This window comes from Vanellus vanellus (genome assembly GCF_965231255.1).
Source record: "Vanellus vanellus genome assembly, chromosome: 6".
NCBI lineage: Eukaryota > Metazoa > Chordata > Aves > Charadriiformes > Charadriidae > Vanellus > Vanellus vanellus.
Window position 1 is genome coordinate 22,829,602 of NC_138911.1, and position 15,104 is coordinate 22,844,705.

Sequence of the window (15,104 nt, forward strand, 5' to 3'; positions counted from 1 at the left end):
GAATGTGAGCCAGCAGTGTGCCCAGGTGGCCAAGAAGGCCAATGGCATCTGGGCCTGTATCAGGAATAGTGTGGTAAGCCAGACTAGGGAAGTGATTGTCCCCCTGTACTCAGCACTGGTGAGGATGCACCTTAAATACTGTGTTCAGTTTTGGGCCCCTCACTACAAGAAAGACATTGAGATGCTGGACTGTGTCCAAAGAAGAGCCACAAAGCTGGTGAAGGGTCTAGAGCACAAGTCCTTCGAGGACCAGCTGAGGGAACTGGGGTTGTTTAGCCTGGAGAAAAGAAGGCTGAGGGGAGACCTTATCGTGGTCTACAACTACCTGAAAGGAGGTTGTAGCAAGGAGGGTGTAGGTCTCTTTTCCCAAGTAACAAGTGATAGGACAAGAGGAAATGGCCTCAAGTTGCACCAGGATAGGTTTAGATTGTATATTAGGGAAAAATTCTTCACCAAAAGGGTTGTCAAGCATTAGAACAGGCTGCCCAGGGAAGTTGTTGAGTCACCATCCCTGGAGGTGTTTAAAAGACAGGTAGACATGGTGCTTAGGGACATGGATTAGTGGTGGACTTGGCAGTGTTTATGGTTGGACTTGATGATATTAAGGGTCTTTTCCAACCTAAATGACTCTATGATTCTAACTATTGGAAGCATTGTAAGATCAGAATGGATAACAGAGAAGGAATTCTCTCACCACTTTTAGCTATGGCAAATGCCAAATATTACAACTTTTGCTGATTTTCCCTCTGGGTGCCATCAGTGTAGTGTAAGATGTCAGGTAGGGGCTGCATTAACTGGGAGATCCTGAGCCACAGTGAAAGCACAGTGAACTCCCTCATAGTCACCTTGTCAGGGAAGAGCGTGCAAGTCGGAAATGGATTTGAGTCCTCTAGGATCACAAAGTCTCCTGAGAAAGAGAAATTCTTGTGTAGGCATCCATGTAGTTATGCTGCTATTGTAAATTTTAATTCTGGAATGTGAACTTATGTTCACATTTGGAAAGACTTGATGGATTGCTAGAATTTTTGCATAATGTTAAGTGTGGAGACTGAAAACTTTCTAGGTGCTGTTGTGTGATAGAATTTGGTTTCTTTCCATTTTAAGTCAGTTTTTGAGACAACTGCTCTGTGGAAACTAAGTATGGGTGTTCAATTGGGCTTCTCCAGAAGAGACTCGACTGCCTACTTTATGGCCACCTGTGGCCTATACCTGGTGTAATATCTATCAGTTACTCAGTATGTATATAGCTAGCTTTTATATTGCTGATTTGTCCTCCCTGCCCAGGGCCTTCAAGATTCCGGATGTACATCAGCAAAGAGGTAAAAACCTTGAAAATGAAATACTAGTGTCAGAAGAAAGGGCATTTTGTGATCCCTGTTATCAATTCACACAAACCCCAAAAGCTTGGCTGCTGTTGACCTGAGGAAGCAGGCCATTGGCCTTCAATCAAATAGCTTTGATGTGGGACAGTGGTGTGACTAGACACTGGGCTGTCCTCTTTGAGAGTTAACACTGCAGAAACCAGCTCTGAAACTATAAAAAAGAAAGCCAAATGCAAAACTTTGCGTTAAAAAACAGTGCAGGTGCTCCTCAGAGAGCCTGCATACTTATCTCGGAGCCCAGGAGTCTCACACAAGGAGACCTTGTTTATACGAATTTTGTGGTTAAGCCTCATAAATTACCAGGTGCCACCTGGATTTGAGAGTTCTGTATTGTGTTTAGTTGAAGTAACCTGTGGTTAGCACCAGGGTGGTACTGGGACCTCGGAGGGACAGGGATAAGTGAGATAAACAGCACTCCAGTGTCTTTAAAAAGCAGAGGGAACAAGAAAAAACGAGAGCATGCAGAAGAGAGAGCAAGCAAGCTTGACATTTGGAGCAAACTGGGCAGATGCAGCAGCAGCTCTACAACTGACAGTGAGCTAAAGGTAGGCTGGCAATACTAATGACAGCATCCTAGATGCTTGTAAGACATCCAAGTGTTGGTTCCTTTTCCTGGTTTAATGTGCAGGTCAATGATTTCATTTTACATGTGCTTCCTCACCTCAGAGGTTGTCCTGTTCGTTTTGGTGAGACTATCTATAAAGCAAAGTCTTCCTTGATTTAAATATTGCAATCTTGCTTGTTGTCAGAAATGTTTGAATTATTGTGATCCGGGAAGAAAAGGGATTTCTTTTCCCTTCTCAAGATAAAAACAGGTGATACTGAAGACAGCTGTCCGAGTCGATTAAATAACCATGGCTGGGGTTTCGTGCCTGGGGTTAACTCCGTAAGAAACTGAGTGGGGTAGGCAGGGAGAAGATTGTTCAGTGTGACCCCCAACTAGAACACAGGCAAATTTAGCATGAGTAACAGGAAACATTGCTAGCACTGGGAATATTTCTAGCTCTCCCAATAGAGCTGCTGAAATTTCTGCTGCCTGGAAGCTAGGCGATTCAAAGCGTTTGATGAGCTAGCCTGTTGGCAACAATTATCTGCTGCAGAAGGCAAAGGTCGGGTGACCTGAGAGGGCTTCTTTGTCATTCAGTTCTTCCAGGGCATGTTCAATGAAAGAGAAAAAAAGAAACAAATGCTTGAACTTTTCTTTAGCAGGGGTAAACCCTGTCTGATTCATTGGAGTTGGCGATTAATAGCAAGAGTTAGGTCATGGGTTTGGAGATGAGCATGGCACTATGGTGGCACTTAGTCAAAGGGTTAGAAGAGTAGAGAAACATTAAATATTTTGCTCTAAATGTACTTGGTGCTGGCTGCTTCTTTAAAATTACTTAGATACTGCCCTGAGGAGGCATTGCTCATGGTTTAAGAGATTCTGAAGGTGCTGCCGGCGATGGTGAAATTACATGAAATTGCATAGGGTGTTATGTAGAAGAAAAGGCTCTGTAGAAAGTATAGGCCAACTAGCTATTCAATTACTCTGCAAGTAATAGCAACACAGGACTATTCGGGGGCAAACAGGTTATTGCTCAGTGGATAGATTTTACCAAGTCTGCCACAGGACGCAGCCAAGCAAGTGAGACAGTAGTAATGCTCTGAATACATCTGGACACAGCTGCACGTCACAGATCTATGAATAGCAGAATACAAGCAAGCATGTTGCCAGGCTGGGTCAGTGATGGACAGCAGGGGACTGCAGTGCAGACAGAGATATTTAGCAGTATAGGCAGCTGGATGGAGCAAGGCAGGCAGATGGGGACAGCAGTATGGGCAGCTTGTTCTCAGTGGGACAAAATGAAGAGAAGCTGGGAAGAAAACAAACCTAAATTTTAGTTGCCAAGGTGCAATGAATAATTTTGAAGCTAAGCACGGCTCTTAAGGAAAGAGCTGAGCAGACTGATATGTCATTCTGGATCTGGAACTTAATCAAAGCATGCAGTCCTTTCCCAACAGACTATGAAAGACGGTACTGAAATGAAAGTTTATAAATGAAATAATCTCAGGAGCACTGTGGGCATCGTCACTTTAGACCATGACTTGGATGTATTTCTTATGAAGGACACCTTCTGAACAGACACTGAAGTGAGATTTCTAGCAAGTTATGTGAATTGCTAAGTGGTGATATAATCAGTTAAAGAAACCACAGCCATACCCACGTCATTTCTAGTTCCAGTATATAGTCTTAATGTATAGTTTTCCTCATTTTTATTTCTCACACCAACCAGATCAGTAAAAACAAAAGAAATCAGAAAACATTATTGTATCTTTTCCACACTGTTTGTTTACTTTGTGCACTTCTCATAGCCAGGTAATGAAAAATAGGTTATTCACTTTTGTTGTTTCTACACAATTTTGTTTTCTAAGTCTGATGCAGTAGCAAAAAGTTTCAGTGTTTGAGGTGAAAATCTTGTATTTATTTTTATACAATACCATATTTCCATGGCAACCACATTGTTATTACTTTTGGCTGCATCTCTAGGAAAGCTAAAATTGGGGTCAAATTTGAACAGACATTTTCAGCTTTCCAGTACCAGTAATCCTTACAGAGAGAGTTCTCAGCAGGGTACTTAGATGACTAACTTACAGTGTATAAATATTCCCTCTAGAGCAAATCTGCAGCCAGTATAAATTGCCGTATCTCCTTTAGAGTCCAGGGAACTGTAGCACTTTGCATCAACAGAGGATACTCTCCTCCTTCTTTAATAGAGCTACTCACATTCATTAAGCACATGCTAAAGTACCTTACAAAACTGGGTCCTGAATACAGCCTACAGTGGGATCAAGTAGTATGTGCTGCTCTGCCCATGTAGAATGGCACGTATTAGACACTTCAGATCAGATCAAGGACTAACAAGTGGTGTGAGAGCAGTGGTCTTGCTGATTTAGATAATATAGCACAAGGCAGACAAAATTCTATCTTTCAGACACCAATTGAGATCAGTTTCATATAAAAAAGTCACCAAAGTTTCAGAATGCCGTTCTGTTGTCTATAGAGGCTTTACTTATGGTAAGCTCAGTCAGGTATAAGAAGGAAGGGGCAGATTTGGATATTCATACAGGATGACAAATGGGTTTATGTATGGTGCCTCGGTGATCTAATAGACACATGGATGACTCAGGATTAAAGTCAAAACACATTCTGGTACTCATGTGAGATACTGAGTGGACAGCCATGTCTGGGCCTCTCAATTCAGTAGGCATCTTGGACAAGTAACTCACTTTCAAAGCATTTCTCAGCTAAAGTGATTAGAACTGTTCTATTAAAAACCATGGCATTATTATTAATTTTAGAAGATAAGCTAATTTATAGCTTCTTTCTCTCTTTCTCAGGTGATCTGGTTTCTGCCAGATTGCAGATGTCAGTAGCATCACAAATGGACCTGCCTGAAGAAATTCAGCATCCATATACAAAATTTTCTGAATGGAAATTCAAGCTGTTTAAAGTGAGATCATTTGAAAAAACACCTTGTGATGACAGCCAGCGTATAAACAAAGATCAGGCAGAAGAGGTCGCTTCTTCAAACAAAGAAATCGTACTGCGTAAAGATGAAGCAGTGCCAAGAGGAGAAAAGATGGACTTAATGGGCAATAGGCAGGCACTTGAGAAAGATGTCAATGACATGAAAACACAAGACAATAAAGTTCATCAGGACAATCTGAAGCAACTTTGCCGCATCTGTGGAGTTTCATTTAAAACTGATTGTTACAAGAGAACTCACCCAGTGCATGGGCCGGTGGATGATGAAACTTTGTGGCTTCTGAGAAAGAAAGAGAAAAAAGCAACCTCTTGGCCAGATCTTATCGCTAAGGTTTTTAAGATTGATGTGCGAGGGGATGTTGATACTATCCATCCCACTCGATTTTGTCACAACTGCTGGAGTATTATCCATAGAAAATTCAGTAATGCTCCATGTGAAGTCTATTTTCCTCGGAACAGCACGATGGAGTGGCAACCCCACTCCCCAAACTGTGATGTGTGCCACACTACCAGTCGGGGAGTCAAGAGAAAAAGCCAGCCACCCAGTCTACAACATGGCAAACGTGTGAAAACCATTGCAGAACGCGCTCGAATAAACAGAGGTGTAAAGAACCAAGCACAGATAAACAACAAAAATTTAATGAAAGAGATTGTCAATTGCAAGAACATACATCTCAGCACTAAGCTGCTTGCAGTTGATTACCCAGTAGATTTCATTAAATCCATCTCTTGCCAGATCTGTGAGCATATTTTGGCAGATCCAGTGGAAACAACATGTAGACATTTGTTTTGCAGAATGTGCATCCTTAAATGTATCAAGGTTATGGGCAGCTATTGCCCCTCCTGCTGGTATCCTTGCTTTCCTACTGATCTGGCAACCCCAGTGAAATCCTTCCTAAACATCCTTGATAGCCTGGGTATAAGATGCCCTGTAAAGGAATGTGATGAAGAGATCTTGCATGGAAAATATGGCCAACACCTCTCCAGCCACAAAGAGATGAAAGACAGAGAGCCCTACAGCCACATAAATAAAGGTGGCCGACCAAGGCAGCATCTCCTTTCTTTGACCAGGAGAGCTCAGAAACATCGTCTGAGAGAACTGAAACGTCAAGTCAAGGCTTTTGCTGAGAAAGAAGAGGGCGGCGATATAAAGGCTGTATGCATGACTTTGTTCCTGTTAGCTTTAAGAGCAAAAAATGAACACAGACAAGCAGATGAATTGGAGGCTATCATGCAAGGGAGGGGATCTGGACTTCACCCCGCTGTCTGCCTGGCAATCCGAGTCAACACGTTTCTCAGCTGTAGCCAATATCATAAAATGTATAGAACAGTAAAAGCTGTCACTGGGAGGCAGATCTTCCAGCCTTTGCATGCTCTTCGCACTGCTGAGAAAGCCCTCCTACCAGGTTATCATCCATTTGAATGGAAACCTCCCTTGAAAAATGTATCCACTAACACAGAAGTGGGAATTATAGATGGACTATCAGGATTGCCACTCTCAATTGATGACTACCCAGTAGACACAATTGCAAAGAGATTTCGATATGATGCAGCCTTGGTTTCTGCCTTAAAGGACATGGAGGAGGAGATCTTGGAAGGCATGAAAGCAAAAAGCCTGGATGACTATTTAAGCGGTCCCTTCACTGTGGTAGTAAAAGAGTCCTGTGATGGAATGGGAGATGTCAGCGAGAAGCATGGAAGTGGGCCTGCTGTCCCAGAGAAGGCTGTTCGCTTTTCTTTCACAGTCATGAACATTGCTATAGCATGTGGGAATGAAAGCAAGAGGATCTTTGAAGAAGTAAAGCCCAATTCAGAGTTGTGTTGCAAGCCCTTGTGCCTTATGCTGGCTGATGAATCAGATCATGAAACTCTGACGGCAATCCTGAGCCCCCTCATAGCAGAAAGAGAGGCTATGAAAACCAGTGAACTGCTACTTGAAATGGGAGGCATCCTGAGAACATTCAAATTCATCTTTAGGGGTACAGGCTATGATGAGAAACTTGTGCGAGAAGTGGAAGGGCTGGAGGCCTCAGGTTCCACTTACATTTGTACCCTGTGTGATGCAACCCGCCTGGAGGCATCCCAGAATTTGGTCTTCCACTCCATAACCAGGAGCCATGCTGAAAATCTGGAGCGTTATGAAATATGGAGGTCCAACCCCTATCATGAATCTGTTGATGAGCTCCGTGACAGAGTGAAGGGTGTTTCAGCCAAACCTTTTATTGAGACTGTTCCCTCCATAGATGCACTGCACTGCGACATTGGCAATGCAACAGAATTCTATAGGATTTTCCAGATGGAGATTGGTGAAGTTTACAAGAATCCTGATGTCTCTAAAGAGGAGAGGAAGAGGTGGCAGTTAACTCTTGACAAACACCTCAGGAAGAAGATGAACTTGAAGCCTATGATGAGGATGAGTGGAAATTTTGCTAGAAAGCTGATGTCCAAAGAGACAGTAGAGGCAGTATGCGAATTAATTAAGTGTGAGGAAAGGCATGAAGCCCTAAAAGAACTAATGGACCTTTATCTAAAGATGAAGCCAGTGTGGCGATCTTCATGCCCTGCGAAGGAGTGTCCAGAATTGCTGTGCCAGTATAGCTACAATTCACAGCGTTTTGCTGAGCTCCTGTCTACAAAATTCAAATACAGATATGAAGGCAAGATTACAAATTATTTCCACAAAACCCTTGCTCATGTTCCAGAAATCATTGAAAGAGACGGGTCCATCGGGGCCTGGGCAAGTGAAGGAAATGAGTCTGGAAACAAACTGTTTAGGAGGTTCCGAAAAATGAATGCCAGACAGTCCAAATGCTATGAGATGGAGGATGTCTTGAAGCATCACTGGCTATATACCTCTAAGTACCTCCAGAAGTTCATGAATGCTCATAAAACATTAAAAAGCCAGGGCTTCACCATTGATCCAGAGGATAGCTTAGGTAACTCCTTGCCATTGGAGGTCTTGGAAAGCAATGATTCAGCGGAACTCTAAATGTAAAATTCATTTGTTGTTGGTTTTGTGATAATGGCTTCCTGCAAGGATGCAGCTTCTTTTTCAGGACCGTAGAGGTACAGGGAAGTCTGAAACGATCATTTTTACGCTCCCTGTTAAAGGTGCTGAGTGGAGTTTAATAAAACACCATGTCTGTTGGGAGTTTCCAAGAGGCAATGCAGTGGTGCATTTACCAGGTGTTACGTGAGATGAAAGCAGAAACAAATTGCAAAGAAGGGTCTTTGGTTTATTTTGGTCTTAGACTGTTGTTTGTAAGTGAGAAAGCCAAAGTAAACAAGGTTTTATATAAAGTAGTATTTTGGAACAAATATGATTCTGGAGAGTTATGACAGTTGCTGAAAACGGGAGCATGGCTGTTTGTTCTGTTTGTTTTTTTTTAAAAATATTTTGCTATTTACGTTTTAAGAGGGTTTGATTATCTTATTGATGGTCCTTTGGCTTTTATAAGTAAGGATTCATCAGTGAGACACTTGGGTAGTTGTTTTGGGATAAAGTTCAGTTATTTTTGTATAAAATACTGACTAAAGACGCAAACTTTGATCTCACAATCTTTAAAAAAAATATTATTTAACATTTATATTGTAGTACTGCTTAGGAGCAGATGGTGGTATCACCATGCTAATTTACCGTATGAAGATATAGGTAGCTGGATTTTTTAAAAGATATTTTTATTGTAGTCTGTTTACTTTAAAATGCAAACTTGTACTTGTGCTCCTAAATCAGGATTTACAGTGCCTTGTGGTTATCTCGCTATACAAAGTACATTCAAGCTCTGCTGTGTAGCTTGTTGCTTCATAACCATTTTAGATTTCTATGGTAACTTCAGTGTATAGTATAATTTGTATTAGTTGAGTTTTATTGGATGAACTGCTGGCCTCACTGAATTCACCAGTAAATCGTCATTAATACCAGCAGGCCCACAGTTTCACCAAGTGACTTTAGTCACAGCAGACCCCTTTCTGAGGAGACGGCTATTACCTTTATCAAATACATGCCAGTGTTCTGATCAACTCTATTAGGATATTTCACTGACTGCTGCTGCTGTGCTCCAACTGTATCTGATACCGAGCTTTTTCACACCTGGGATACACCACAATCACAGTCTCATTTTCCAAATCTGTAAAAAGGAATGATATTTATTAACATCAAAGATAGCTGGCATACAAGATTAGTGAAAAGGTAATGAACCGGCTTGAAATTACCGCATACTGCATTTTACATTATTACAGCAGTGTTTAGTTGGCATTCATCTGTACTATATTAGATGAACCACTTTGTTAGTGGTATTTGCCTTTCTGAAGTGGTATTTAGTATATTCATATACTAAAATGGTATTAATTTCATTCAATGACATATGGATGAAATATACTAAAAAGTACCTCAGATGCCCTTGCTGTCCCAAATCTGGGTTCTTTACCCGGCGTGCAAGCCAATAACACACAGAGTAGAGGTATTTCCAACTTTATTCCACTAATGCGCAGAAATGGGGTGCTCGTCCCAAAACAGGAGCACACCTTAGTTTAAAGTCTCCACTTTTATACATTGATTACAACACATTCCAACAATTAATACATAGTCACTGTTATTCTCTTCAATGATTGGTTGAGATTTCTTTGCTTCCTATGTAAATTAGCACGCAGACTCCGTCTTCTTCTTCCATTGTTCTCTTTTGAGTAAGTGGTATCATTTGGGTAGGTGGTCAATGAGTCGGTGGTTGCAATCACCCCCTGCTGAAATTACCTTTTACCTACTTCTCCTCTGATCTTGGCAGTTCTAAGTGGTTTTCAGGTTTGCTGACCAGGCCTACAGTTCATCACTCTCTTGACCAGAATACCCCACTTATCAACAATGCTACTTTGTCTGGTGGTTAGTTCCTTAACTGAATCGTAGATAAATAATTTCTAGTTACTATTTCTCTATTTTAATATTAGGTAAATAATTAAATAGGGTTGGGGCAGTATAGAGAACTTGAGCAGCAGCAGGTTTCCTTGGTTGCTTCAATTTTACTACAACACCCTGAAATCATCCAGCCTTTCAGATTTGCACCTGTAGCTAGGGCATTACTGTGTTTGGAGTAATATTTCTGAAACAAGATTGAATGCAGAAACAGTCAAAGCACGGATCTAAAAGAATCCGCTTTTTGTTTTTATTTTGATGTGGCAGATGTTGGTTTGTCAGTGTAAGTGAACTTGAAGAATTAATGGTCTGATGTTTGTTTAGTAGTATCTTGTTCATGTTAGTTAATATAATTTTGAGGGTCTGGTATTTACCATTTAGGGACAATGAAAAAATAGAGTTAAGTGTCAGTAATTAGTACAAATATTAGTGTTATTCTGATTATGTCTTTCTTTTGATTTTATTAATTAAAATACTATTTTTAAATTATTCTGTAATTTAGGATTTTGTTTTAATATGGTTTCTTTAAACAGTTTAACATTATGTCAAAATTTGCAGTTGGAAATAATGCCTTTTACTTAAAAAATGTACTTTTCTAAGCAGTCATAAGGACTACATCTTTTGTATGGTGTACCATGTATGATGAACATTTACTGAGTGTTCATTTTTACATTAATTTACCTTTACTATTCTTTGAATAAAACAAGTATTTCCCATAGAACATAAATACCAGGTTTACATAAGTATCATTCTTTACCAATAAACGCAGACAAGAAGTTTTCCAGGGAGTATAAATATCAGATATTAAGACCATCCTTTACCAGTAAATGCAGATACAGATTGCATTTTTGGTCAGCATATATTTCATTATGCAAATAGTTGCACAGTTTTCTTTTTTCTCTGTATATATATTTGGGACAACTGTATTACCTTATGTTTTGTCCTTGTCTCTGCTTGAATAACCTAGGGGCCAGTTTAAAAATCTTGATGCACCTCATGGTCTGTTTCACTCCATTTAAGTGGTATATACAGTTTTGCTGCCTTTTGCACAGGAGTGAATTTCACCCTCAAGTAATCTGGACCCATTCATTGCAAGACATATGGACCACTGGAGTGACAGACCAGACTTTGTTCATTTTGCACATGTAATTTCAGTGACTCCGCTGACATTTTCAAATTCCAAATTCACTTTAACAAGCTACTGATGTAACAGCAAGTGATTCATCTCACTGCCTTCAAAAGGGTTGAGTAAGTTTTATCCATATATGTACGATTTCTCAAGATGAGGCTTATATCCTCGGGTAACTCGTCAAACTGAACAGAACCTGGATGGGGACAGAGGAATGCCGTGGCATGTGAAAGTATTCTTTTGTGAAATATTATTAAGCCATCAAGACACATTTCACATTCTACCAGCTCTGGGCAGGATGGCTGACACAGGGAACTATTTTTTATTTTATTTTATTTTATTTAGACTTGAATCTAGTTTAATCTTTTTACCCATTGTTGATACCTTCTGTAAATCAAGAGGTTCTCTTTGAGAGTTTTGAACTCAGAACAAACAACACTGAAAGGGTAGGTACCTGCAAGTGAAGCTTTTGGAAACAGGGACAATGCTGCGTGCACACAGCCATGCATCAGAAGGCAAACAAATTCTGACTGCAGACAGATGCATCACTTGGTTACACAGCCTATTGTTAAGCTTTTTTATTTTAAGAGGTTTTAGAAAAATTGAGATAGTTTTATTCATCGTACTCTTTCAAACGTTCACATTTTCTTTTTTATGTTAATACTTGGTACAAATCCTTCAGTAATTCACGGTAAACAGTTTATTTGTTCTAAAATTGTATTGACTGTAGTTTTCATATTATCACATTATGTATTTTGCTTCGTTTGGTTTTATTCAAGGGCTTCATGTTCTGAATTTCCATGTTTTGAAATGATGTGAACTATGGTCTCAATGACATGAACTACTTCTGATCTCACATATTTTTTTTCCTCACAGGAATAATTCTATTGACTTTAAGCAAATCAGCTTTGACTTCTAGTCAGGTAGTTCAGAAACAAATTCTAGATATTTACAGCATCCTAGTTTCTGACTACACTGAGTTCTGTGATTTGTCTCACCGCATGGCTTCATAATTTTACTTTTTCTTACTGTACTGCAGTTTCTTAGTTCATGAATCCTGTTTAAAATAAAGATCTTATAAATATTTAAGTTTCTGGCTTTGTATTTCTTACCAGTTTTTCAACTTTTTTATGTACATAATTCCATGGTAACAGTCTTACTTTTCATTCAAATTGTGGATGCTTTTCATATTTAGGCTGTTCTAATACTGAGAGACAGCTGTGATTCCAGCCCTGTTCTGGAAGTCAATACATTAACACAAATGAAGATTACTCTGTGAGTCTCAGCAGTCCTTGAAGCACCTTTCCTCACAGGCAACGGTTTGACAGAAAACTAAACTAATTTAAAAACAGTTTTATTTAGTCTGTAAATGGCTTTTGCTTTATTTACAAATACCATTCCAGTGTTTGTTTAAAATCAGCCTTGCACTTCTATGTCCATGCTAATATGTTAAGCCTCTTTACTGGCTTCTGTGCATCCTTTGCATCAAATTTTGGCTCCTCATCATAGACCGAGCTGCAAAGATTAGTTCCAATCTACCTTTCAGTTCATGATTTGTAGCTTCCCTTTATTCCACTTCAGAAAATCTTTCTTTCTTCCCTGCAATGATATCTCAGGGTCAAAAGACTTATGTAAACCAACTGGTTTGGATGGAATTAATGATGAGCAAATTAAGCTACCCGATTTCCTTGTGCAATCAGGTAATTAGACATCTAAATTCTGGACTTTATGTCACCAACTTAGTTCTTTCAACTGACCTTGAATAAAAAAAAATGTTGGATGGAAGAAACAGAACTCATATAAAACAAAAAAACTCCAAGCTTCAGAGAGTTTCCTGGAAAATTAGGATGATTTAACTCCTTTATTTGTAAATAACTGACTGAACTTTACTTTCCATGTATTCCTATTAGAATCAGGATCAGATGAAGAACAAAGAGGCCTGTCACCACTCTTCTTCAAAGTACTGTTTCAGGTGACTGAATATGGCATAATTTTCAAACAGCTGACCAGCTGCAACTCCTACAAGTACAGGAGCTTTTCTACCTTCTGCACCAAGCGTAATATTGCCCCTAATACAAAAAGACACATTAGAAAGGATTTAATTAGCACCTTTTCTAGCAGCATTGGGAGAGAGGTCAAGAGGTGTATTTTCAATGCCCAGGTCTTCCTCTGAAGATGGGCATTCTGAGCTAGTGGACAAGAGAATACGCAATAACCACCTGACGGAGGTCCTGCATGCCTGTGGTAATGGCCAGTGTCCTGTTCTTCCTGTGCAGGTGTATCTCTTGAGAAATCAGAAGCTTTATAAAGTTATTGTCTTGCTTTTTTAAAAGAAAAAATGGGCTTCAGTGTCACAATTTTCAAAAGTCACGTAGAGACACCAAATTGGAGTTTGATTTTCAGAAGCCGTTGCTCAAGGCCTTCCCAGAAGTTAGCCTTGTTTGAAATGGGATAGGGTAGGAAATAAAATATGGAGGGAGCTATAGCCACCAATCATGAAAAAAAGAAGCTAGTCCTTCTGTCTTTAATACATTGAGTCTAGCAGTAAATAACTTCACAGATTCCTTTTCAGTCTGAATTCAACCTTTTCCCTTTGTTTTGGGCTCTCAGTTGCACTATTTCCACTCCTTTCAATGGTCTAGTGGTGCAATGAGTCACTCTGAACTATGACACATGCTTTAGTACTACCAGTAAAGTTTGTGCTGTGCCTTTCCTGTAGATTAATCATGTACTTCAGGGTCCAAGCACCTTTCAATAGCAGTAAGATCCGTATATTATTCTCATAAAAGCCAATAATAACAACATAGTGTTACTAAAATGTGGCTGGGAACCATGATGCTGCTTGTTGTGGTTACAAAACACATAGGTTGGTTGGATGCAGATACAGCAGAGATTTACTTCTGCACTCAAATCTACTTCATTTTATCTTCTAATTCTAACCTGCCTGAGGAAGAAACATCTTGTATTGATTAGCTGGTTTTGAAGACAATCAGTGGTCTAACAAGTACATGACTCAAAAGTGTCATCAGAATTATCAGGGAATTATGTACTTGAGCCCTTTGGAATATTATATTTTACTTTGACTTCCTCTTCCTGCAGTGACTACAGTCTCCAAGCTGTGATTTAATGCTGCTTGTACTGCCCTTTACTGTGAGGATGGGACATGGTTTGACCAAGAAATTTCTCCCTCCTACTCAAATACAACATATATTTTAAAAAAGCACAGCTCAAACATACAATACACTAACATTATGGGCCTGATGAGGAATATCGTAAAGTCTGACTGTGAATTGCTTTTTTTCATAGCCACAGCCTTAAAGTAAAGAACAACAATGCAGATAAGAATTGGAAGGGGCCACAATGTGTGCTTGTGCATGGCACATGCTGAACGTACCTGCTCTTGGCTCCTAGGGGCTCAAGGAGTCACCACAGCTGCAGGAGTCAGTTCTGGAAACTCAAGAGATGCTCCCACCATACTGCAACTGCACCACCAGTGCCTGAGCCACCAGGCTTTATCTCAGGCCGAACATCACTTGTGCTATGCTTTCAAGCTTTCCCTTTGGAAAATGTCTCCACCCTTTTATTTGTCTGCACTAGCAGACAAATTTGTCACACAGTGTGGGGTCTGAGGAATTTGAGATAATGACAGTAATTGGGAGAGGTTAACAGGCAAAAACTTGGACTGTTCATTGCCACAGAGTTCAGTAACTGTGGGGAGTCTTTTGTTGTTGTACAATGGTGAATGGATGAGGGGTGGAGTTCTGTTGTGTAAGTATATTGTCCCCCTTTGTTGGTGTTTTGATAATGTGGCTTTAATTTTGGTGTAGATTTTTTTTGACTGATGTCAATGAAGTCTATGAAAAGTGCATGATGAATGTATATTTAATGACAATTCAGCTGAGTCAGATCTATGTCTAATCTACCAAAGGGGATGTTGACTGTTGAATTTCACCATTTTGAAGGGACTTTACATGGGCACGATATTAATTTATTCCTTGGAAAAACAGACTCTGAGCTTAGGAATAGTAGCATGACAACGGAAACGGGAAGCTGGCATTGAAATTTATACCAATATCAAACTGGTGAGAGGGGAGTCAGGGTGATACACTTCCCATTTACATGCTCTACCCAAACTATAACTTCCCTCAGCACGTGAAA

The 15,104-nt window shown here is 39.9% G+C and overlaps 1 protein-coding gene across 1 annotated transcript; it reads left to right on the plus strand.

Annotated features, from left to right (window-relative positions):
• Positions 1–4,807: 4,807 nt before the first annotated feature.
• Positions 4,808–7,900, plus strand: RAG1 (recombination activating 1; the record flags this gene model as incomplete). Its single annotated transcript, XM_082485066.1, has 1 exon — positions 4,808–7,900. One exon carries the CDS (start codon positions 4,808–4,810, stop codon positions 7,898–7,900), a length of 3,093 nt encoding a protein of 1,030 aa, XP_082341192.1.
• Positions 7,901–15,104: the final 7,204 nt, after the last annotated feature.